This window comes from Somniosus microcephalus, chromosome 11 (genome assembly GCF_052327205.1).
Source record: "Somniosus microcephalus isolate GS21.2 chromosome 11, FLI_Smic_1.0, whole genome shotgun sequence".
Lineage (NCBI taxonomy): Eukaryota > Metazoa > Chordata > Chondrichthyes > Squaliformes > Somniosidae > Somniosus > Somniosus microcephalus.
In genome coordinates, this window is record NC_140997.1 from 234,911,500 (window position 1) to 234,934,874 (window position 23,375).

The 23,375-nt window shown below is 51.6% G+C and overlaps 1 protein-coding gene across 2 annotated transcripts; it reads left to right on the plus strand.

The window, feature by feature from the left end:
* The first annotated feature begins 9,341 nt into the window (after nt 1-9,341).
* LOC147111354 (uncharacterized) lies at nt 9,342-21,336 on the plus strand. Of its 2 annotated transcripts, XM_086002299.1 has the most exons (3): nt 9,342-9,960; nt 10,123-10,181; nt 20,390-21,336. In XM_086002299.1, the coding sequence occupies exon 3, from the start codon at nt 20,556-20,558 to the stop codon at nt 21,309-21,311; it is 756 nt and encodes a 251-aa protein (XP_085858425.1). In that variant the 5' UTR covers nt 9,342-9,960; nt 10,123-10,181; nt 20,390-20,555; the 3' UTR covers nt 21,312-21,336. The 2 variants fall into 2 exon arrangements, with proteins under 2 accessions (XP_085858425.1, XP_085858426.1); XM_086002300.1 differs by having other exon boundaries at nt 9,342-10,181.
* The last annotated feature ends 2,039 nt before the right edge of the window (nt 21,337-23,375 follow it).

Below are 23,375 nucleotides of genomic sequence, written 5' to 3' on the forward strand. Positions count from 1 at the left end.
GGAGGAGAGAGGTGAAGAGGTTTAGGAAAGGAATTCCAGAGTATTGGGCCCAGGCAGCTGACGGCATGGCCGCCAATGGTGGAGCGATGGGAATCAGGGATGCGCAAGAGGCATGAATTGGTGGAGTGCAGAGATCTCGGGGGTGGAGGGGTGGGGATGGGGGGGGCGGTGTTGTAAGGCTGAAGGAGATCACAGAGATAGGGAGGGGTGAGGCCATGGAGGGATTTGAAAATGAGGCGGAGAATTTTTAAATCGTGGCGTTGCTCAAGCGGGAGCCATTGTAGGTCAGTGAGCACAGGGGGTGATGGGTGAACGGGACTGGGTGCGAGTTAGGACACGGGGCAGTGAGCACAGGGGGTGATGGGTGAACGGGACTGGGTGTGAGTTAGGACACGGGGCAGTGAGCACAGGGGGTGATGGGTGAACGGGACTGGGTGTGAGTTACGACCCGGGGCAGTGAGCACAGGGGGTGATGGGTGAACGGGACTGGGTGTGAGTTAGGACCCGGGGCAGTGAGCACAGGGGGTGATGGGTGAACGGGACGGTGTGAGTTAGGACACGGGGCAGTGAGCACAGGGGGTGATGGGTGAACGGGACTGGGTGTGAGTTAGGACACGGGGCAGTGAGCACAGGGGGTGATGGGTGAACGGGACTGGGTGTGAGTTAGGACAGGGGGTGATGGGTGAACGGGACAGGGTGTGAGTTAGGACCCGGGGCAGTGAGCACAGGGGGTGATGGGTGAACGGGACGGTGTGAGTTAGGACACGGGGCAGTGAGCACAGGGGGTGATGGGTGAACGGGACTGGGTGTGAGTTAGAACACGGGGCAGTGAGCACATGGGGTGATGGGTGAACGGGACTGGGTGTGAGTTAGGACACGGGGCAGTGAGCACAGGGGGTGATGGTTGAACGGGACTGGGTGTGAGTTAGGACACGGGGCAGTGAGCACATGGGGTGATGGGTGAACGGGACTGGGTGCGAGTTAGCACACGGGGCAGTAAGCACGGGGTGATGGGATGAACGGGACTGGGTGTGAGTTAGGACACGGGGCAGTGAGCACAGGGGGTGATGGGTGAACGGGACTGGGTGCGAGTTAGGACACGGGGCAGTGAGCACAGGGGGTGATGGGTGAACGGGACTGGGTGTGAGTTAGGGCACGGGGCAGTAAGCACGGGGGTGATGGGTGAACGTGACTGGGTGTGAGTTAGGACACGGGGCAGTGAGCACAGGGGGTGATGGGTGAATGGGACTGGGTGTGAGTTAGGACATGGGGCAGTGAGCACAGGGGGTGATGGGTGAACGGGACTGGGTGTGAGTTAGGACACGGGGCAGTGAGCACAGTGAGTGATGGGTGAACGGGACTGGGTGTGAGTTAGGACACGGGGCAGTGAGCACAGGGGGTGATGGGTGAACGGGACTGGGTGTGAGTTAGGACATGGGGCAGTGAGCACAGGGGGCGATGGGTGAACGGGACTGGGTGTGAGTTAGGGCATGGGGCAGTGAGCACATGGGGTGATGGGTGAACGGGACTGGGTGTGAGTTAGGACACGGGGCAGTGAGCACGGGGTGATGGGTGAACGGGACTGGGTGTGAGTTAGGACACGTGGCAGTGAGCACAGTGGATGATGGATGAACGAGACTGGGTGTGAGTTAGGACACGGGGCAGTGAGCACAGGGGGCGATGGGTGAACGGGACTGGGTGCGAGTTAGGACACGGGGCAGTGAGCACGGGGCAATGGGTCAACGGGACTGGGTGTGAGTTAGGACACGGGGCAGTGAGCACAGGGGGTGATGGGTGAACGGGACTGGGTGTGAGTTAGGACACGGGGCAGTGAGCACAGGGGGTGATGGGTGAACGGAACTGGGTGTGAGTTAGGACACGGGGCAGTGAGCACAGGGGGTGATGGGTGAACGGGACTGGGTGTGAGTTAGGACACGGGGCAGTGAGCACAGGGGGCGATGGGTGAACGGGACTGGGTGCGAGTTAGGACACGGGGCAGTGAGCACAGGGGGTGATGGGTGAACGGGACTGGGTGTGAGTTAGGACACGGGGCAGTGAGCACAGGGGGTGATGGGGGAACGGGACTGGTGTGAGTTAGAACACGGGGCAGTGAGCACGGGGTGATGGGTGAATGGGACTGGGTGTGAGTTAGGATACGGGGCAGTGAGCACAGTGGCTGATGGGTGAACGGGACTGGGTGCGATTTAGGATACGGGGCAGTGAGCACAGGGGGTGATGGGTGAACGGGACTGGGTGTGAGTTAGGTCACGGGGCAGCGAGCACAGAGGGTGATGGGTGAACGGGACTGGGTGTGAGTTAGGACACGGGGCAGTGAGCACAGGGGGTGATGGGTGAACGGGACTGGGTGTGAGTTAGGACACGGGGCAGTGAGCACAGGGGGTGATGGGTGAACGGGACTGGGTGTGAGTTAGGACACGGGGCAGTGAGCACATGGGGTGATGGGTGAACGGGACTGGGTGTGAGTTAGGACACGGGGCAGTGAGCACGGGGTGATGGGTGAACGGGACTGCGTGCGAGTTAGGACACGGGGCAGTAAGCACGCGGGTGATGGGTGAACGGGACTGGGTGTGAGTTAGGACAGGGGGTGATGGGTGAACGGGACTGGGTGTGAGTTAGGACATGGGGCAGTGAGCACAGGGGGTGATGGCTGAACGGGACTGGGTGTGAGTTAGGACACGGGGCAGTGAGCACAAGGGTTGATGGGTGAACGGGACTGGGTGTGAGTTAGGACACGGGGCAGTGAGCACGGGTTGATGGGTGAACGGGACTGGGTGTGAGTTAGGACACGGGGCAGTGAGCACAGGGGGTGATGGGTGAACGGGACTGGGTGCGAGTTAGGACATGGGGCAGGGAGCACAGGGGGTGATGGGTGAACGGGACTGGGTGTGAGTTAGGACAGGGGGTGATGGGTGAACGGGACTGGGTGTGAGTTAGGACATGGGACAGTGAGCACAGGGGGTGATGGGTGAAAAGCACTGGGTGTGAGTTAGGACACGGGGCAGTGAGCACAGTGAGTGATGGGTGAACGGGACTGGGTGTGAGTTAGGACACGGGGCAGTGAGCACAGGGGGTGATGGGTGAACGGGACTGGGTGTGAGTTAGGACACGGGGCAGTGAGCACAGGGGGTGATGGGTGAACGGGAGTTGGTGCGAGGTAGGACACGGGGCAGTGAGCACAGGGGGTGATGGGTGAATGAGACTGGGTGTGAGTTTGGACACGGGGCAGTGAGCACAGGGGGTGATGGGTGAACGGGACTGGGTGTGAGTTAGGACACGGGGCACTGAGCACAGGGGGTGATGGGTGAGTGGGACTGGGTGTGAGTTAGGACACGGGGCAGTGAGCACAGTGGGTGATGGGTGAACGGTACTGGGTTTGAGTTAGGACATGGGGCAGTGAGCACAGTGGGTGATGGGTGAACGGGACTGGGTGTGAGTTAGGACACGGGGCAGTGAGCACGGGGTGATGGGTGAACGGGACTGGGTGTGAGTTAGGACACGGGCAGTGAGCACATGGGGTGATGGGTGAACGGGACTGGGTGTGAGGACACGGGGCAGTGAGCACAGGGAGTGATGGGTGAACGGGACTGGGTGCGAGTTAGGACACGGGGCAGTGAGCACAGGGGGTGATGGGTGAACGGGACTGGGTGTGAGTTAGGACACGGGGCAGTGAGCACAGGGGGTGATGGGTGAATGGGACTGGGTGTGAGTTCGGACACGGGGCAGTGAGCACAGGGGGTGATGGGTGAACGGGACTTGGTGCGAGTTAGGACACGGGGCAGTGAGCACGGGGTGATGGGAGAACGGGACTGGGTGTGAGTTAGGACACGGGGCAGTGAGCACAGTGGGTGATGGGTGAACGGGACTGGGTGTGAGTTAGGACACGGGGCAGTGAGCACAGAGGGTGATGGGTGAATGGGACTGGGTGTGAGTTAGGACACGGGGCAGTGAGTACAGGGGGCGATGGGTGAACGGGACTGGGTGTGAGGACACGGGGCAATGAGCACAGGGGGTGATGGGTGAACGGGACTGGGTGCGAGTTAGGACAAGGGGCAGTGAGCACAGGGGGTGATGGGTGAACGGGACTGGGTGCGAGTTAGGACACGGGGCAGTGAGCACAGGGGGTGATGGGTGAACGGGACTGGGTGTGAGTTAGGACACGGGGCAGTGAGCACAGGGGGTGATGGGTGAACGGGACTGGGTGTGAGTTAGGACACGGGGCAGTGAGCACAGGGGGTGATGGGTGAACGGGACTGGGTGTGAGTTAGGACACGGGGCAGTGAGCACAGGGGGTGATGGGTGAACGGGACTGGGTGTGTTAGGACACGGGGCAGTGAGCACAGGGGGCGATGGGTGAACGGGACTGGGTGTGAGTTAGGACATGGGGCAGTGAGCACAGGGGGTGATGGGTGAACGGGACTGGGTGTGAGTTAGGACACGGGGCAGTGAGCACAGGGGGTGATGGGTGAACAGGACTGGGTGTGAGTTAGGACACGGGGCAGTGAGCACAGGGGGTGAGGGGTGAACGGGACTGGGTGTGAGTTTGGACACGGGGCAGTGAGCACAGTGGGTGATGGGTGAACGGGACTGGGTGTGAGTTAGGACACGGGGCAGTGAGCACATGGGGTGATGGGTGAACGGGACTGGGTGTGAGTTAGGACACGGGGCAGTGAGCACAGCGGGTGATGGGTGAACGGGACTGGGTGTGTGTTAGGACATGGGGCAGTGAGCACAGGGAGTGATGGGTGAACGGGACTGGGTGTGAGTTAGGACACGGGGCAGTGAGCACAGAGGGTGATGGGTGAACGGGACTGGGTGTGAGTTACGACACGGGGCAGTGTGCACAGGGGGTGATGGGTGAACGGGACTGGGTGTGAGTTAGGACACGGGGCAGTGAGCACAGTGGGTGATGGGTGAACGGGACTGGGTGTGAGTTAGGACACGGGGCAGTGAGCACAGGGGGTGATGGGTGAACGGGACTGGGTGTGAGTTAGGACACGGGGCAGTGAGCACAGGGGGTGATGGGTGAACAGGACTGGGTGTAAGTTAGGACACGGGGCAGTGAGCACAGGGGGCGATGGGTGAACGGGACTGGGTGTGAGTTAGGACACGGGGCAGTGAGCACAGGGGGCGATGGGTGAACGGGACTGGGTGTGAGTTAGGACACGGGGCAGTGAGCACATGGGGTGATGGGTGAACGGGACTGGGTGTGAGTTAGGACACGGGGCAGTGAGCACAGTGGGTGATGGGTGAACGGGACTGGGTGTGTGTTAGGACATGGGGCAGTGAGCACAGGGGGTGATGTGTGAACGGGACTGGGTGTGAGTTAGGACACGGGGCAGTGAGCACGGGGTGATGGGTGAACGGGACTGGGTGTGAGTTAGGACACGGGGCAGTGAGCACAGGGGGCGATGGGTGAACGGGACTGGGTGCGAGTTAGGACACGGGGCAGTGAGCACAGGGGGTGATGGGTGAACGGGACTGGGTGTGAGATAGGACACGGGGCAGCGAGCACAGGGGGTGATGGGTGAACAGGACTGGGTGTAAGTTAGGACACGGGGCAGTGAGCACAGGGGGTGATGGGTGAACGGGACTGGGTGTGAGTTAGGACACGGGGCAGTGAGCACAGGGGGTGATGGGTGAACGGGACTGGGTGTGAGTTAGGACACGGGGCAGTGAGCACAGGGGGTGATGGGTGAACGGGACAGGGTGAGAGTTAGGACACGGGGCAGTGAGCACAGGGGGTGGTGGGTGAACGGGACTGGGTGTGAGTTAGGACACGGGGCAGTGAGCACAGGGGGTGATGGGTGAACGGGACTGGGTGTGAGTTAGGACACGGGGCAGTGAGCACAGGGGGTGATGGGTGAACGGGACTGGGTGTGAGTTAGGACACGGGGCAGTGAGCACAGGGGGTGATGGGTGAACGGGACTGGGTGTGAGTTAGGACACGGGGCAGTGAGCACAGGGGGTGATGGGTGAACGGGACTGGGTGTGAGTTAGGACACGGGGCAGTGAGCACAGGGGGTGATGGGTGAACAGGACTGGGTGTGAGTTAGGACACGGGGCAGTGAGTACAGGGGGTGATGGGTGAACGGGACTGGGTGTGAGTTAGGACACGGGGCAGTGAGCACAGGGGGTGATGGGTGAACGGGACTGGGTGTGAGTTAGGACACGGGGCAATGAGCACAGGGGGTGATGGGTGAACGGGACTGGGTGTGAGTTAGGACACGGGGCAGTGAGCACGGGGTGATGGGTGAACGGGACTGGGTGTGAGTTAGGACACGGGGCAGTGAGCACCGGGGGTGATGGGTTAACGGGACTGGGTGTGAGTTAGGACACGGGGCAGTGAGCACAGGGGGTGATGGGTGAACGGGACTGGGTGTGAGTTAGGACACGGGGCAGTGAGCACAGGCGGTGATGGGTGAACGGGACTGTGTGTGAGTTAGGACACGGGGCAGTGAGCACAGGGGGTGATGGGTGAACGGGACTGGGTGTGAGTTAGGACACGGGGCAGTGAGCACAGGGGGTGATGGGTGAACGGGACTGGGTGTGAGTTAGGACACGGGGCAGTGAGCACAGGGGGTGATGGGTGAACGGGACTGGGTGTGAGTTAGGACACGGGGCAGTGAGCACGGGGTGATGGGTGAACGGGACTGGGTGTGAGTTAGGACACGGGGCAGTGAGCACAGGGGGTGATGGTTTAACGGGACTGGGTGCGAGTTAGGACACGGGGCAGTGAGCACAGGGGGTGATGGGTGAACGGGACTGGGTGTGAGTTAGGACACGGGGCTGCAGAGTTTTGGATGAGCTGAAGTTTACGGAGGATGTTAGATGGGAGGCCGGCCAGGAGTGTGTTGGAATCGTCGAGTCTGGAGGTAAATGCCTTTGCATTTTCAAGACTTGCCTATCAGAATATCCAAAAGCTCATCACAAATCATTGGTTGCTTTGAGCTGCAGTGGCTGTTCTAAATTTAAATTTATATAGCACATTTCACGACCTCAGGACGTCCCAATAGGGAAACATGGCAGCCAATTTATGCACAGCAAGATCCCACAAACGGCAGTGAGGTAAATGATTAGTGGATTATTTTTGGTGTTGTTGGTTGAGGGATAATTATTGGCCATTACAACTTCCCGTTCTTTGAATAGTACCACGGGAACTTTGGCGTCCACCTCAGTTTAATTCACATGGCACCTCCAACATTGTTGTGCTCCCCCAGGTCCGCACTGAAGTGTAGTTAAGGCCTGAGTCATTTTTCATACCCAAAAGATCCCAAAGGCAGCAAGTGTCACACTTGCATCTGAATGGTTCAAATATCACATTCCCCGAACACCATTTGAACCTGTTGGTGAATCCCGTCTTTCGGATGAGACGTTAAACCGAGGCTCCGTCTGCTCTCTCAGATGGATGTAAAAGATCCCACGGCACTACGTGTAGAGGGAGCTTTACTCTGTATCTAACCCATGCTGTACCTGCCCTGGGAGTGTTTGATGGGACAGTGTAGAGGAAGCTTTACTCTGTATCTAACCCATGCTGTACCTGCCCTGGGAGTGTTTGATGGGACAGTGCAGAGGGAGCGTTACTCTGTATCTAACTCGTGCTGTACCTGCCCTGGGAGTGTTTGATGGGACAGTGTAGAGGGAGCGTTACTCTCTATCTAACCCGTGCTGTACCTGCCCTGGGAGTGTTTGATGGGACAGTGTAGAGGGAGCTTTACTCTGTATCTACCTCGTGCTGTACCTGCCCTGGGGGTGTTTGATGGGACAGTGTAGAGGGAGCTTTACTCTGTATCTAACCCGTGCTGTACCTGCCCTGGGAGTGTTTGATGGGACAGTGTAGAGGGAGCTTTACTCTGTATCTAACCCGTGCTGTACCTGACCCGGGAGTGTTTGATGGGGCAGTGTAGAGGGAGCTTTACTCTGTATCTAACCCGTGCTGTACCTGCCCTGGGAGTGTTTGATGGGACAGTGTAGAGGGAGCTTTATTCTGTATCAAACCCGTGCTGTACCTGCCCTGGGAGTGTTTGATGGGACAGTGTAGAGGGAGCTTTACTCTGTATCTAACCCGTGCTGTACCTGCCCTGGGAGTGTTTGATGGGACAGTGTAGGAGGAGCTTTACTCTGTATCTAACCCGTGCTGTACCTGCCCTGGGAGTGTTTGATGGGGACAGTGTAGAGGGAGCTTTACTCTGTATCTAACCCGTGCTGTACCTGCCGTGGGAGTGTTTGATGGGACGGTGTAGAGGGCGCTTTACTCTGAATCTAACCCGTGCTGTACCTGCCCTGGGAGTGTTTGATCGGACAGTGTAGAGGGAGTGTTACTCTGCATCTAACCCGTGCTATACCTGCCCTGGCAGTGTTTGATGGGACAGTGTAGAGGGAGCTTTACTCTGTATCTAACCCATGCTGTACCTGCCCTGGGAGTGTTTGATGGGACACTGTAGAGGGGGCTTTACTCTGTATCTAACCTGTGCTGTACCTGCCCTGGGAGTGTTTGATGGGACAGTGTAGAGGGAGCTTTACTCTGTATCTAACCCGTGCTGTACCTGCCCTGGGAGTGTTTGATGGGACAGTGTAGAGGGAACTTTACTCTGTATCTAACCTGTGCTGTACCTGCTCTGGGAGTGTTTGATGGGACAGTGTAGAGGGAGCTTTACACTGTATCTAACCCGTGCTGTACCTACCCTGGGAGTGTTTGATGGGACGGTGTAGAGGGAGCTTTACTCTGTATCTAACCCGTGCTGTACCTGCCCTGGGAGTGTTTGATGGGACAGTGTAGAGGGAGCTTTACTCTGTCTCTAACCCCGTGCTGCAGCTGCCCTGGGAGTTTGATGGGACAGTGTAGAGGGAGCTTTACTCTGTATCTAACCCGTGCTATACCTGCCCTGGGAGTGTTTGATCGGACAGTGTCGAGGGAGTGTTACTCTGCATCTAACCCGTGCTATACCTGCCCTGGCAGTGTTTGATGGGACAGTGTAGAGGGAGCTTTACTCTGTATCTAACCCATGCTGTACCTGCCCTGGGAGTGTTTGATGGGACACTGTAGAGGGGGCTTTACTCTGTATCTAACCCGTGCTGCAGCTGCCCTGGGAGTTTGATGGGACAGTGTAGAGGGAGCTTTACTCTGTATCTAACCTATGCTGTACCTACTCTGGGAGTGCTGGATGGGACAGTGTAGAGGGAGCTTTACTCTGTATCTAACCCGTGCTGTACCTGCCCTGGGAGTGTTGGATGGGACAGTATAGAGGGAGCTTTACTCTGTATCTAACCCGTGCTGTACCTGCCTTGGGAGTGTTTGATGGGACAGTGTAGAGGGAGCTTTACTCTGTATCTAACCCATGCTGTACCTGCCCTGGGAGTGTTGGATGGGACAGTATAGAGGGAGCTTTACTCTGTATCTAACCCGTGCTGTACCTGCCTTGGGAGTGTTTGATGGGACAGTGTTGAGGGAGCTTTACTCTGTATCTAACCCGTGCTGTACCTGCCCTGGGAGTGTTTGATGGGGCAGTATAGAGGGAGCTTTACTCTGCATATAACTCTTAACTCGTCTTCATAAGGACGGTATTTGTGTATTTAAAAAAAAATCAGTACCTTCAGCTGAGTAAAAAGGTACAAGAGGCAACATCTAAGAAAATATGACTTCAGCGGTCCTTGTGCGTTCATGCTTTCATTCCATTTCTTATTTTTCAGTTCAGATGCGCAGAAGGCGTTCAGAGAAGCTTAAATGGACAGTACAGTAATGTATAAATCCTCGTCCAGACGCGGCTGCCAGCCATACTTGACACCACAAGAAGCGAAAAAATGGCGTTTGGACCGCTACCGCATGCGGAGAAAACGGATGGTGAATGTCGGTGAGGAAATCGAAAAGTGACAGGAGCTGAAATTGGAACTGGGCTTTAGCGACAACGCACCTCTCGCTAAATTCCTCTTGGATTATTACAGGTCTCGTATTTTCGGCATATTGTTTTGCGTCGCCCGCAACACGCTTCACTTTTTCTCATGATGAAAGTGTAATTTTATGAAGTGAAAATCAGCTAATAATGAAAAGGGGTAATGATTTTTTAATGTGATCTCTTCTTTTCCCAATCTCCGTCGGTCCCATAGTGTCTCCGTGGAGTTGGATTCAAATCCAAAAGCAAGGAGAGAAGCGTTTGACCGTAAAAGTTAGTATTTAAAAAAATGATGTTGATTGACGTGCAGATCCCCCGTCCTACATGCTGTTTCCCCCTCCCTGCTTCCTCACTGTCTTCTGCTCCAACTCACCCTTTCTCAGGAGCTCATGTCTGTCAAATCCTTCCCTCTCTCAGTCCTTTCTTGTTCCTACAGTCGACAGGCGTTTAAAACCTACGCTTGGTGTCACCAACTACTTGTTGATTTACCTCACCTCTCCAGCTTTTCTCAAACTCGGTGGCCTGCCCTTGCGCAGGTTCCGGACCCTTCAACTGGGCTCTCAGTTTAAAAGTAAAACCCATCGGATTGGAGTGTACAACCAGGCTGTGACACACTGAGTCGGTAATTTGTAAATACCATCTCCGTGCTAGAAAGTGCTACATTATTGAAACACGGGTCAACCTTAGAACCATAGGGCCAAAGATTCGGGGGCTTAACGCCACCAGTTACCGGCAAAAAATGGTGAAAAAGGCGCCGCCGCTCTTTCACCAGCTGGTGGCGGGTCTCGCGGCGCCCTCCATTTTGGTCCTTTCCGTAGCGCTGCCGGTAAGTATTAGCGCCCTGCAAAAAAAAATATGGCGGATTGGTGACGTCAGTCAGCGTGCAATGCCAAATTAACATCACCACGGCCAATTTCGACCCTAGTGCTGCTGGGTCATAACCACGCCAGGGCAATCCAGCGTGTAAAGAGACTGATGGGTACTGTCAGCACCTCTTAAAGGGACACACACATTTTTGAGGTAAGTTTGCATTTAAGCTTTTGGACTTTTTTAAAAATTGAAATAGTGACTTGCTGCAACAGATGTTAAAAGTTTTTTAAGTGTGTAGGGAGTGCTGCTGGACACTTTCAAGGCCTCGGATGGTAAAGGAAGGCCTCTGAGAAAACAGAAAATGCTGCAGATACTCAACAGGTCAGACAACAGCGGTGGAAAGAGAAATAGAGTTCATGTCTCAGGTCGAGATGCTGCCTGAGCTGCCGAGTATTTCCAGCATTTTCTGCTGGCATTTCAGATTTACAGCATCCACTCGCAGAGGGAAGAGGAAGGAATAGAAGAGGAGGAAGCAGACGGAAGGATGCATCCCAGACAGCCCCTTTGTGCCAGGATATCCGGGATGGAATCATCCACCTGGGGTCCCAGTGACCACAACCCCAATTCCCCTTTCAGCATTGGATCCACACCTTACTTTCCCTCTGTTACTGATCATCACAATGTCCTCTTGGCCACGATGCTGAAATAAAAGCCACCACAAAGCAAACTTTTCAATCCAACTTTATACATCTATCCATCCAATATTACATCAATAAATCAACTCATCACCCGTATGCACTCTTAGTGACTGTCTTGTGTGTGCCTTTGCCTATCCTGGTGATATCACACAGTGCTACCCCAGTGGCTGCAGCATTGCTGGTGGAAGGCTGCTGACTTTCAGTGGGGGATGCTGCAAATGGTCTTGCTGGTTGACCTTGAGGAGCTGGTGACTGGGAGAGTCAAATCAATCTTCTGTTCTTGTTTTTCTTCATTCTCCTCTCCCTCTTCTTGGTCACCCACTGGCTGGGCAGGCTGCATTTCTTGGATGTGTGAAATGAGGAAGGCACAAGGGTGCAGTTGTGGTGAGGGGCGGGTGGGAAAGCAAGAGGTGCATGTGACAAGGAGGATAAAGTATGAGGATACCAGCATCTTGTATCCTTTCAGCCCCGCCACTGGCTAAGGGCTCAGCCATGGCCCTGCCAAGAATGGCCTGCGCCATCTCCTCCAAGGGGGTGAGGTGCGGCTAGGAATGGGAGATGTGCCTTGTGATTGATACAGATTGTTGGTAGGTGAGTGACGGGGGTGGGTGGGGAGTCGTGCATCGAGCAGTGTGTGAGGCTAGTGGTGCAGTTGGTGGGAGACGGCTTTTGAAGATGCATTCACTGACCTTGACCAGTGGTCTGAGGTCATGAAACTTCTTTGGGCACTGGAGCCAGGTGGTGGGGGGGGCGACACTGCTGGCAGTGACGGCCTCAGTGATGTGGTTCCACATCGTTCTTTCTGGAGGGCCTCCTGGCCCCTGTGGGTAGAGGACCACGCTTGCAGTGTTGACCCCTGCACAAAGCTGGAGTGCTGCATGTGGGACCCTTGGTGCCCCTTCCCTGGCTTGCTGAGCCATTTGTGTTAGTGCTGAGGCACTTTTCCATTCTTTTTAGACGTGGAAGTCACTTCAGCTTTAAGAGCTGAAGACTGCCATTTAAGAATTCTTTTTAATGTTTATGTTTTTTTTGAAAGGCAGTAAGAGCTGGAAAATGTATTTTTCCCTTGATTTTAATTTTTATCAGTTTTGAAGGCATTACCCCTTTAATTCATAGCCCCTTTAATTGCCCACAATGCCTTGTGAACTCCACAGCCTCGCTCCCAGAGGCTGTGAAAAGCAGCAATGCCAACTGTGGACGGGAACTTCGGGTCGGAGGCCTCCATTAATGCCACCAGGAAGGCATTGCATGGTAGGTTAGCGCTGCGCTCCACGTCGCCAACCTCCAGAGCCAATCTTTCAACTGTAGCGCTGCAACCATTTTCGGCGGCCGTTAACTCGAGTTGCCGGTGACACCGGCAATTCTGTTAGCGCGTGCTAACTTTTCCTCCATAGTGTTTAAAGTACAGGAGGAGGGATTCAGCTCTTAGCTAGAGCAATCCAGAATGGATCCCACTGCCCTACTTGCTGCATAGGCCCTTAAGAACATAAAAAATAGGAGCAGGAGTCGGCCATTTGGCCCCTCGAGCCTGTTCCACTATTCAATAAGATCATGGCTGATCTTCTACCTCAACTCCACTTTCCTGCACTATCCCCAAATCTCTTGATTCTCTTAACATTCAAAAATCTATCGATCTCTGTCTTGAATATACTCAACGACTGAGCCTCCACAGCCCTCTGGGGCAGAGAATTCCAAAGATTCACCACCCTCTGAGTGAAGAAATTTCTCCTCATCTCAGTCCTAAATGGCCGACCCCTTATTCTGAGACTGACCCCTGGTTCTAGACTCCCCAGCCAGGGGAAAACATCCTCCCTGCATCTACCCTGTCAAGCCCTGTAAGAATTTTGTATGTTTCAATCAGATCAGCTCTCATTCTTCTAAACTCTAGGGAATATAGGCCTAGTCTACTCACTCTCTCCTCATAGGGCAATCCCCCCATCCCAGGAATCAGTCTGGTGAACCTTCGTTGCACTCCCTCTATGGCAAATATATCCTTCCTTAGGTAAGGAGACCAAAACTGTACACAATACTTCAGGTGTGGTCTCACCAGGGCCCTATATAATTGCAGTAAGATGTAGTAAGTTTGGCATAAAAATAAAACAAAAAAGGTGACTCAACCGTGGCTAACAAGGGAAATTAGGGATAGCATAAGATCCAAGGCGAGGACATATAAATTGGCTAGAAAAAGCAATAATCCTGAGGATTGGGAGCAGTTTAGGAGTCAACAAAGGAGGACAAAGGGATTAATTAAGAAAGGGAAAATAGAATATGAGAGTAAGCTATCAGGGAACATAAAAACTGACTGTAAAAGCTTTTATAGATATGTGAAGAGAAAAAGATTGGTGAAGTCAAGCGTAGGTCCCTTACAGTCAGAATCAGGGGAATTTATAATGGGAAACAAGGAAATGGCAGACCAACTAAATACATACTTTGGTTCTGTCTTCACAAAGGAGGACACAAATAACCTCCCAGAGATGCCGGGGAACATAGGGTCTGATGAAAGGGAGGAACTGAAAGAAATCAGTATTTGCAGGGAAATGGTGTTAGGAAAATTGATGGGACTGAAGGACGATAAATCCCCAGGGCCTGATGGTCTACATCCCAGGGTACTTAAGGAAGTGGCCCTAGAGATAGTAGATGCATTGCTGGTCATCTTCCAGAACTCGATAGACTCTGGAACGGTACCCATGGATTGGAGGGTAGCTAATGTTACCCCACTATTCAAAAAAGGTGGTAGAGAAAAAGCGGGGAATTATAGACATCGGTAGTGGGGAAAATGCTAGAGTCTATTATAAAAGATGTAATAGCAGAGCACTTGGAAAGCAGTGACAGGATCGGACAAAGTCAACATGGATTTACAAAAGGTAAATCATGCTTGACTAATCTACTGGAATTTTTGGAGGATGTAACTGGTAAAATAGATAAGGGAGAACCAGTGGATGTGGTGTATTTGGACTTTCAGAAGGCTTTCGATAAGGTCCCACATAAGAGATTAGCGTGCAAAATTAAGGCACATGGGATTGGGGGCAAGGTATTGACTTGGATAGAGAACTGGTTGGCGGACAGAAAGCAAAGAGTTGGAATAAACAGGTCGTTTTCCGAGTGGCAGGCAGTGACTAGTGGGGTACCGCAAGGATCGGTCCTAGGACCCCAGCTGTTCACAATATATATTAATGATCTGGACGAGGGAATTGGATGTAATATCTCCAAATTTGCAGACGACACAAAGATGGGTGGGAGGGTAAGCTGTGAGGAGGATGTCGTGAAACTCCAGTACGATTTGGACAGGTTGGGTGATTGGGCAGAAACATGGCAAATGCACTATAATGTGGATAAATGTGAGGTTATCCACTTTGGTGGCAAAAACAGGAAGGCAGATTATTATTTGAATGGCAATAGATTGAGAGAAGGGGAAGTGCAAAGAGACCTGGGTGTTATTGTGCACCAGTCGCTGAAGGTAAGCATGCAGGTGCAGCAGGTGGTTAAGAAGGCAAATGGTATGTTGGTCTTCGTAGCAAGAGGGTTCGAGTACAGGAACAAGGATGTCTTGCTGCAGTTGTACAGGGCCTTGGTGAGACCGCACCTTGAGTATTGTGTGCAGTTTTGGTCACCTTACCTGAGGAAGGATGTTCTTGCCATGGAGGGAGTGCAGCGAAGATTCACCAGGCTGATACCTGGGATGGCAGGAATGACATATGAGGTGAGATTGTGTCGATTGGGCTTATACTCACTGGAGTTTAGAAGATTGAGAGGGGATCTCATCGAAACCTATAAAATTCTGTCAGGTCTGGACAGACTAGATGCAGGAAGGATGTTCCCGAAGGCCGGGGAGTCCAGAACCAGGGGTCACAGTCTAAGGATAAGGGGTAAGCCATTTAGGACTGAAATGAGGAGGAATTTCTTCACCCAGAGAGTGGTGAACCTGTGGAATTCTCTACCACAGAGGGCGGTGGAGGCCAGTTCATTAAATATATTCAAGAAAGAGTTGGATATATTTCTTGAGGCTAAAGGGATCAAGGGATATGGGGAGAAGGCAGGGACAGGGTACTGAAATTGGATGATCAGCCATGATCTCATTGAATGGCGGAGCAGGCTCGAAGGGCCGAATGGCCTACTCCTGCTCCTATCTTCTATGTTTCTATGTTTACTCTTATACTGAAATCCTCTTCTAATGAAGGCCAACATACCATTTGCTTTCTTAATTGCTTGCTGCACCTGCATGTTAACTTTCAGTGATTCGTGTACAAGAACACCCAGGTCCCTCTGAACACCAACATTTCCCAATCTCTCACCATTTAAAAAATACTCTGCTTTTCTATTTTTCCTACCAAAGTGGATAATTTCACATTTCTCCACATTATATTCCATTTGCCATGTCCTTGCCCACTCACTTAGCCTGTCTATATCCCCTTGAAGCCCCTTTACATCCTCTTCACAACTTACATTCTCACCCAACTTTGTATCATCAGCAAACTTGGATATATTACATTTAGTCCCCTCATCCAAATCATTGATATAGATTGTGAATAGCTGGGGCCCAAGCACTGATCCTTGAGGTACCCCACTAGTTACAGCCTGCCAACCCGAAAATGACCCGTTTATTCCTACTCTCTGTTTTGTGTCCATTAACCAATCCTCAATCCATGCTAGTATATTGCACCCAATCCCATGAGCCCTAATTTTGTTTAATAACCTCTTGTGTGGCAACTTATCGAATGTCTTCTGAAAATCCAAATACACCACATCCACTGGTTCCCCCTTATAAGAACATAAGAAATAGAAGCAGGAGCAGGCCATTCGGCCCTTCGAGCCTGCTCCGCCATTCAATGAGATCATGGCTGATCTTCTGCCTCAACTCCATTCACCGGCCCTATCGCCATATCCCTTGATGCCTTTACTAGTCAGAAATCTATCGACTTCTGTTTTGAATATACCCAATGACTGAGCCTCTACTGCCCTCTGGGGTAGAGAATTCCAAAGATTCACCATCCTCTATGTGAAGACATTTCTTCTCATCTCAGTCCTGAATGGCCGACCCTTTATCCTGAGGCTATGGCCCCTGGTTCTAGACTCCCCAGCCAAGGGAAACATTCTCCCAGCATCAACCCTATCAAGCTCTGTAATAATTTTGTATGCTTCAATGAGATCCCTTCTCATTCTTCAGAATTCAAGAGAATACAGGCCTAGTTTACTCAATCTCTTCTCATACGACAGTCCCGCCATCCCAGGAATCAATCTCGTGTACAAAGTACTCCAGGTGTGGGCTCACCAAGGCCCTTGGAGTAAGACTTCTTTACTCCTGTACTCAAATCCTCTAGTAATGAAGGCCAGCATACCATTTGCCTTCCTAATGGCTTGCTGCACCTGCACATTCACTTTCAGTGACTCATGTACAAGGACACCCAGGTCCCTTTGAGGATCTGCATTCTCCAATCTTTCACCATTTAGGAAATACTCTGCCTTTCTGTTTTTTCTACCAAATTGGATAACTTCGCATTTACCCACATTATAATCCATCTGACATGTTCTCGCCCACTCAGTGAGCCTGTCGAGATCCCCTTGAAGCCTCTTCACAACTGACACTGCCACCTAGCTTTGTGTCATCAGCAAATTTGGAAATGTTACATTTAGTCCCCTCATCCAAATCATTGATACAGATTGTGAATAGCTGGGGCCCAAGCACTGATCCTTGCGGTGCCCCACTAGTCACAGCCTGCCATCCTGAAAAAGACCCGTTTATCCCTACTCTTTGTTTTCTGTCTGTTAACCAATTCTCAATCCATGCTAGTATATTACCCCCAATTCCATGTGCCCTAATTTTGTTCACCAACCTCTTGTGTGGGACCTTATCGACGGCCTTCTGAAAATACAAATACACCACATCTACCAGTTCCCCTTTGTCTACTCCGCTAGTTACATCCTCAAAGAACTCCAATAGGTTTGTCAAACAGGATTTCCCTTTCATAAATCCATGTTGACTCCGCCCAATCTTACTATTAGTTTCTAAGTGCCCAGTTATTGCATCCTTTATAATAGATTCCAGCAATTTCCCAACTACTGATGTGAGGCTAACAGGTCTGTAGTTCCCCGTTTTCTCTCTCCCTCCTTTCTTAAATAGTGGGGTTACATTTGCTATCCTCCAATCTGCAGGAACCGTTCCAGAATCTATAGAATTTTGGAAGATGACAACCAATGCGTCCACTTTCCCAATGGTCACTTCTTTCAAAACCCTAGGATGTAGGTCATCCGGTCCTTGGGATTTATCGACTTTTAGTCCCATTAATTTTGCTAGTACTGTTTTTTTACTAATAATAATTTCTTTAAGTTCCTCATTCTCGCCACACCCTTGGTTTTCTCGTATTTCTGGGAGGTTTTTTGTGTCTTCCTCCGTGAAGACAGAAACAAAGTATTTATTTAATTTCTCAGCCATTTCCTCACTCCCCATTATATATTCTCCCGTCTCTGACTGTAAAGGACCCACATTTACCTTCGCCAGTCTTTTCCTTTTCACATACCGTTTTTACAATCCGTTTTTATATTTTTTGCTAGTTTGTGCTCATATTCCATTTTCCCTTTCTTTATCAATTTCTTGGTCCCCCTTTGCTGATTTCTAAAAAGATCCCAATCCTCAGGCTGACCGCTTTTTCTGGCAACTTTATAAGCTTCATCCTTTGACTTAATACTAGCTTTAATTTCTTTTGTAAGCCAAGGTTGGATCACTTTTCCTTTTGGGTTTTTATGCCCTAGAGGAATATATGTTTGTTGCAAATTATACATTATTTCCTTGAATGTTAGCTATTGTATGTTCACCTTCATACCTTTTAGTGTAGTCTCCCAATCTACCATGGCCAACTTGTTCCTCATACCCTTGTAGTTTCCTCTGTTTAGATTGAAGACCTTAGTTTCAGATTGGACTACATCACTCTCAAACTTAATATAAAATTCAATCATATTATGGTCACTTGTCCCTAAAGGCCCCTTTACCACAAGATTATTGATTAGCCCTTTCTCATTACACAGTACCAGATACAATACTGGAAAGTGTGAGGTTATGCACTTTGGCAGGAAAAATCATAGAGCAAGTTATTATCTTAATGGCAAGAAACTGGAAAGTACTGTAGTACAAAGGGATCTGGGGGTCCTGGTGCACGAAACTCAAAAAGTTAGTATGCAGGTGCAGCAAGTGATTAAGAAGGCCAATGGAATGTTGGCTTTTATTGCTAGGGGGTTGGAATATAAAAACAGGGAGGTATTGCTGCAGTTGTACAAGGTATTGGTGAGGCCGCACCTGGAATACTGCATACAGTTTTGGTGTCCATACTTAAGAAAAGACATACTTGCTCTCGAGTCAGTACAAAGAAGGTTCACTCGGTTAATCCCGGGGATGAGGGGGTGGTCATATGAGGAGAGGTTGAGTAGATTGGGACTCTACTCATTGGAGTTCAGAAGAATGAGAGGCGATCTTATTGAAACATATAAGATTGTGAAGGGGCTTGATCGGGTGGATGCGGTGAGGATGTTCCCAATGATGGGTGAAACTAGAACTAGGGGGCATAATCTTAAAATAAGGGGCTGCTCATTCAAAACTGAGATGAGGAGAAACTTCTTCACTCAGAGGGTGGTAGGTTTGTGGAATTTGCTGCCCCAGAAAGCTGTGGAAGCTACATCATTAAATACATTTAAAACAGAAATAGATAGTTTCCTAGAAGTAAAGGGAATTAAGGGTTACGGGGAGCGGGCAGGAAATTGGACATGAGTCTGGGTTCGGAATGGTCATGGCCCTGTGGGTAGTGGAGCGGGCCCAGGGGCCGTGTAGCCTTGTTCTGCTCCTACTGTGTTCTAATTCTGTTAGATTTCAGGAGATGGTTTTATTCCTGTTCCTGGCTGGGGTGGAGATCGCCTTTACAGAAGGTAAGTACTGTAGAAAATATAGGGACAGAGTGATCTCCTGGAAGAATTTCGATCGCCTAGATGGGTCGGAGAGGAATTTCCCAGATTTTTTTCTCCCAAATTGGCCATTGGGTCTTTATCTGGTTTTTCGCCTCTCCCGGGAGATCACATGGGTTCGGGTGGATGCAGAGTGATAGAAGATTTGAGGTTAGGATCAGATCAGCCATGATCTTATTGAATGGTGGAGCAGGCTCGAGGGGCCGATTGGCCTACTCCTGCTCCTATTTCTTATGTTCTTATGTTCTTATCCAGAATAGCCTGTTCCCTGGTTGGTTCCTCCACATACTGATCCAGGAAACCATCTCGCATGCATTCCAAGAATTCATCCTCCACACCATTAGTGGTCATTTGATTTGCCCAGTTAATATGTAGATTAAAGTCCCCCATGATTACCGTATTGCCCTTGTTACATGCACTTCTAATTTCTTGATTGATACTGTGCCCTACATTACCATTACTGTTTGGTGGCCTATACACAACTCCTACCAATGTTTTCTGCCCTTTGCTGTTTCTTAGATCCACCCAAACTGATTCCAGTTCTACATCACGATCTGCCAAGCCAAGATCTTTTATCTCTACCGTACCGATCACATCCCTTATTAACAGCGCTACACCACTTCCTAAATGTTGAGTACCCTGGAACATTCAGTTCCCAGCTTTGGTTACCCTGCAACCATGTCTCTGTAATGGCAATTACATCATACCCATTTACTTCTATTAGTGCCATGAATTCATCCACCTTGTTGCGAATGCTACGTGCATTTAGATAAAGTGCCTTCAACTTTGCCTGTTTAATATTTTTCTGCACTTTGACCCTCTTTACTGTTGGCCTTTGTTTCTGCTCCCTACTAGTTTTGCTGATTACTTTTCTAACTTGCACTTCCAGCTTTGTTTCTCTCTGTTCAGGGCCCACACTTAGGTTCTGTGGTAAACCACTGTTATTGTTATTCACTGTTGTTGTTGTTGCTGCACACTGTTGTACCTATGCATACCTCAACATGTCTCGGCTGGCTCCACCCACAGGCCCAGGTATAAAGGTGATCGACCTGCAACCCCCTGCCTTCTTGGAACCCAGTCAACCACGAGAGGCATGCTCTGTTCTTTGCTAATAAAAGCCTTTAGTTACTCTCCTAACTCTCCGTCTTTTATGAGTAATTGATAGCGCATCAATTTTATTAGCAAAAACAAAATGTCGACAAACGCTGAACAGCAGGCTGCTGCACCAAACGCTGAACAGCAGACTGCTGCACCAAACGCTGAACAGCAGACTGCTGCACCAAACGCTGAACAGCAGGCTGCTGCACCAAACGCTGAGCAGCAGGAGCTGCTGCGAGCCCTCAGACCAACATGCCTGGACCTAGACCCCCAAGAAGCGGGTTCGGCTACCAAATTCGCGCATTGGCTGCGTTGCTTCGAGGCCTACCTGCAAGCCTCAACTGTGACCCTGGACGAAAACAAGTTGGAAATCCTGGCCTCAAAGGTGAGCCACCAAGTTTATACAATAATCCAGGACGCGACGACCTACGCAGCGGCTATCGATCTGCTAAAAGGGCAATACGCACGCCTGGTAAATACGGTCTATGCCAGGCACCTCTTAAGATCCCGCAGACAGCAGCCCGGGGAATCGGTGGAGGCCTTCCTACGGGCACTACGGATACTCGGCCGAGACTGCGATTGCAAAGAAGTACCAGCCGCAGCACACACGGAGGGACTGATCCGAGATGCTTTCGTTGCGGGTCTAAGGTCCGACTACTCCCGGCAGAGACTGTTGGAAAAGGGAGAAATGGACCTGAGAAAGGCAGTGTCCCTCGCGCTCTCGCTCGATGCGGCCCACAGGAATATGGACGCCTTCTCCCCTAACCCAGGTATAAAGGTGATCGACCTGCAGCCCCCTGCCTTCTTGGAACCCAGTCAACCACGAGAGGCATGCTCTGTTCTTTGCTAATAAAAGCCTTTAGTTACTCTCCTAACTCTCTGTCTTTTATGAGTAATTGATAGCGCATCAGGTTCCCAGCCCCCTGACAAACTAGTTTAAATCCTTCCCAACAGCACTAGCAAACCCCCCTGCGAGGATGTTGGTCCCGTTTCTGCCGAGGTGTAACCCATCTGGTTTGTACAGGTCCCACCTTCCCCAGAATCGGTCCCAATGCCTCAGGAATTTAAATCCCTCCCTCCTACACCATCTCTCCGGCCACGCATTCATCTGGTCTATTCTCCTATTTCTGCTCTCGCTAGCACGTGGCACTGGGAGTAATCCTGAGATTACTACCTTTGAGGTCCTGCTTTTTAATTTATTTCCTAGCTCCCTATATTCTGCTTGCAGGACCTCGTCCCTCTTTCTACCCATGTCGTTGGTACCGATATGGACCACGACATCTGGCTGTTCACCCCCCCCCTTCAGAATGTCCTGCAGCCGTTCAGTGACATCCTTGACCCTGGCACCAGGGAGGCAACATACCATCCTGGAGTCACGTCTGCGGCCACAGAAACGTCTATCTGTTCCCCTTACGATAGAATCCCCTATCACTATTGCTCTCCCACTCTGTTTCCTCCCCTCCCGTGCAGCTGAGCCACTCGTAGAGCCACGGACTTGGCTCTTGCTGCATTCCCCTGAGAAACCATCTCCCCCCGCAGTATCCAAAACAGAAAATCTGTTGGAGAGGGAGATGGACCCAGGGGACTCCTGCACTACCTTCCTAGTTCTTTTATTCTGTCTGGCGGTCACCCATTCCCTGTCTGCCTGTGCACTCTTTACCTGCGGTGTGACCACCTCGTTAAACGTGCTATCCACGAAGATCACATGCTCCACAGTGACTCCAGCCGCAGCTCCAGCTCCGAAACGCGGATTTCGAGTAGCTGCAGTTGGAGGCGCTTCCTGCACACGTGTTCGCCCTGGACACCGAAAGTATCCCTGACTTCCCACATAGCACAGGAGGAGCACTCCACACTGTCGAGCTGCCCTGCCATGTCCCACCCTTAATTTACTCCCTTTACTTCCTCTAAATTAAAGAATATTAAATACACTAGGGACCTTACTTCACTTTACACACTACTTACTCTAAACTAGAGACCTTACTTTTACTTTAACGACTGGACTGTAGAAATACTCACCAGGTCCTACTTACCAATCAGCTCCTTCCCTGGTTGTGACGTCACTTTAGTGGTTTTGCAGTTGTTGTTTGACTGTTCCTGCTCTCGGACTCTTTGCTGAGTGTAAAGTAAGAACCAAATCTTACAGAGTGAAAAGTTAGGGAAAGCAAAGGTGAAGCGAGGGAGCTCCTCCTTCCACTCCTCACCCACCTAACTCCCTCACTCACCCAACTCGCAGCACTCTGTGCAAACCGCACTCAGTGTAGATCGCACTGCGAAGCCTGTTTTTATAGGCCTTGTTTCCCTAATTAACTGCCTTCAGCTGCTCTGAATTATCCTCTGCCGTCTCTGGGGCTGCCGACTCCTTTCATTCCGCTGTCCTCGGCCTCCCGCGCTCTTTATCCTCTGCCTTCTCCGGGGCTGCCGACTCCTTTCATTCCGCTGTCCTCGGCCTCCCGCGCTCTTTATCCTCTGCCTTCTCCGGGGCTGCCGACTCCTTTCAGGCCCGCTGTCCTCGGCCTCCCGCGCTCTTTATCCTCTGCCTTCTCCGGGGCTGCCGACTCCTTTCATTCCGCTGTCCTCGGCCTCCCGCGCTCTTTATCCTCGGCCTTCTCCGGGGCTGTCGACTCCTTTCAGGTCCGCTGTCCTCGGCCTCCCGCGCTCTTTATCCTCTGCCTTCTCTGGGGCTGCCGACTCCTTTCAGGTCCGCTGTCCTCGGCCTCCCGTGCTCTTTATCCTCTGCCTTCCCTGGGGCTGCCGACTCCTTTCATTCCGCTGTCCTCGGCCTCCCGCGCTCTTTATCCTCGGCCTTCTCCGGGGCTGTCGACTCCTTTCAGGTCCGCTGTCCTCGGCCTCCCGCGCTCTTTATCCTCTGCCTTCTCCGGAGCTGCCGACTCCTTTCAGCTCCGCTGTCCTCGGC

Coding starts and splice junctions, on each gene's coding strand:
- LOC147111354 (XM_086002300.1), top strand. CDS start 20,556: ATGTCGACAAACGCTGAACAGCAGGCTGCTGCACCAAACGCTGAACAG.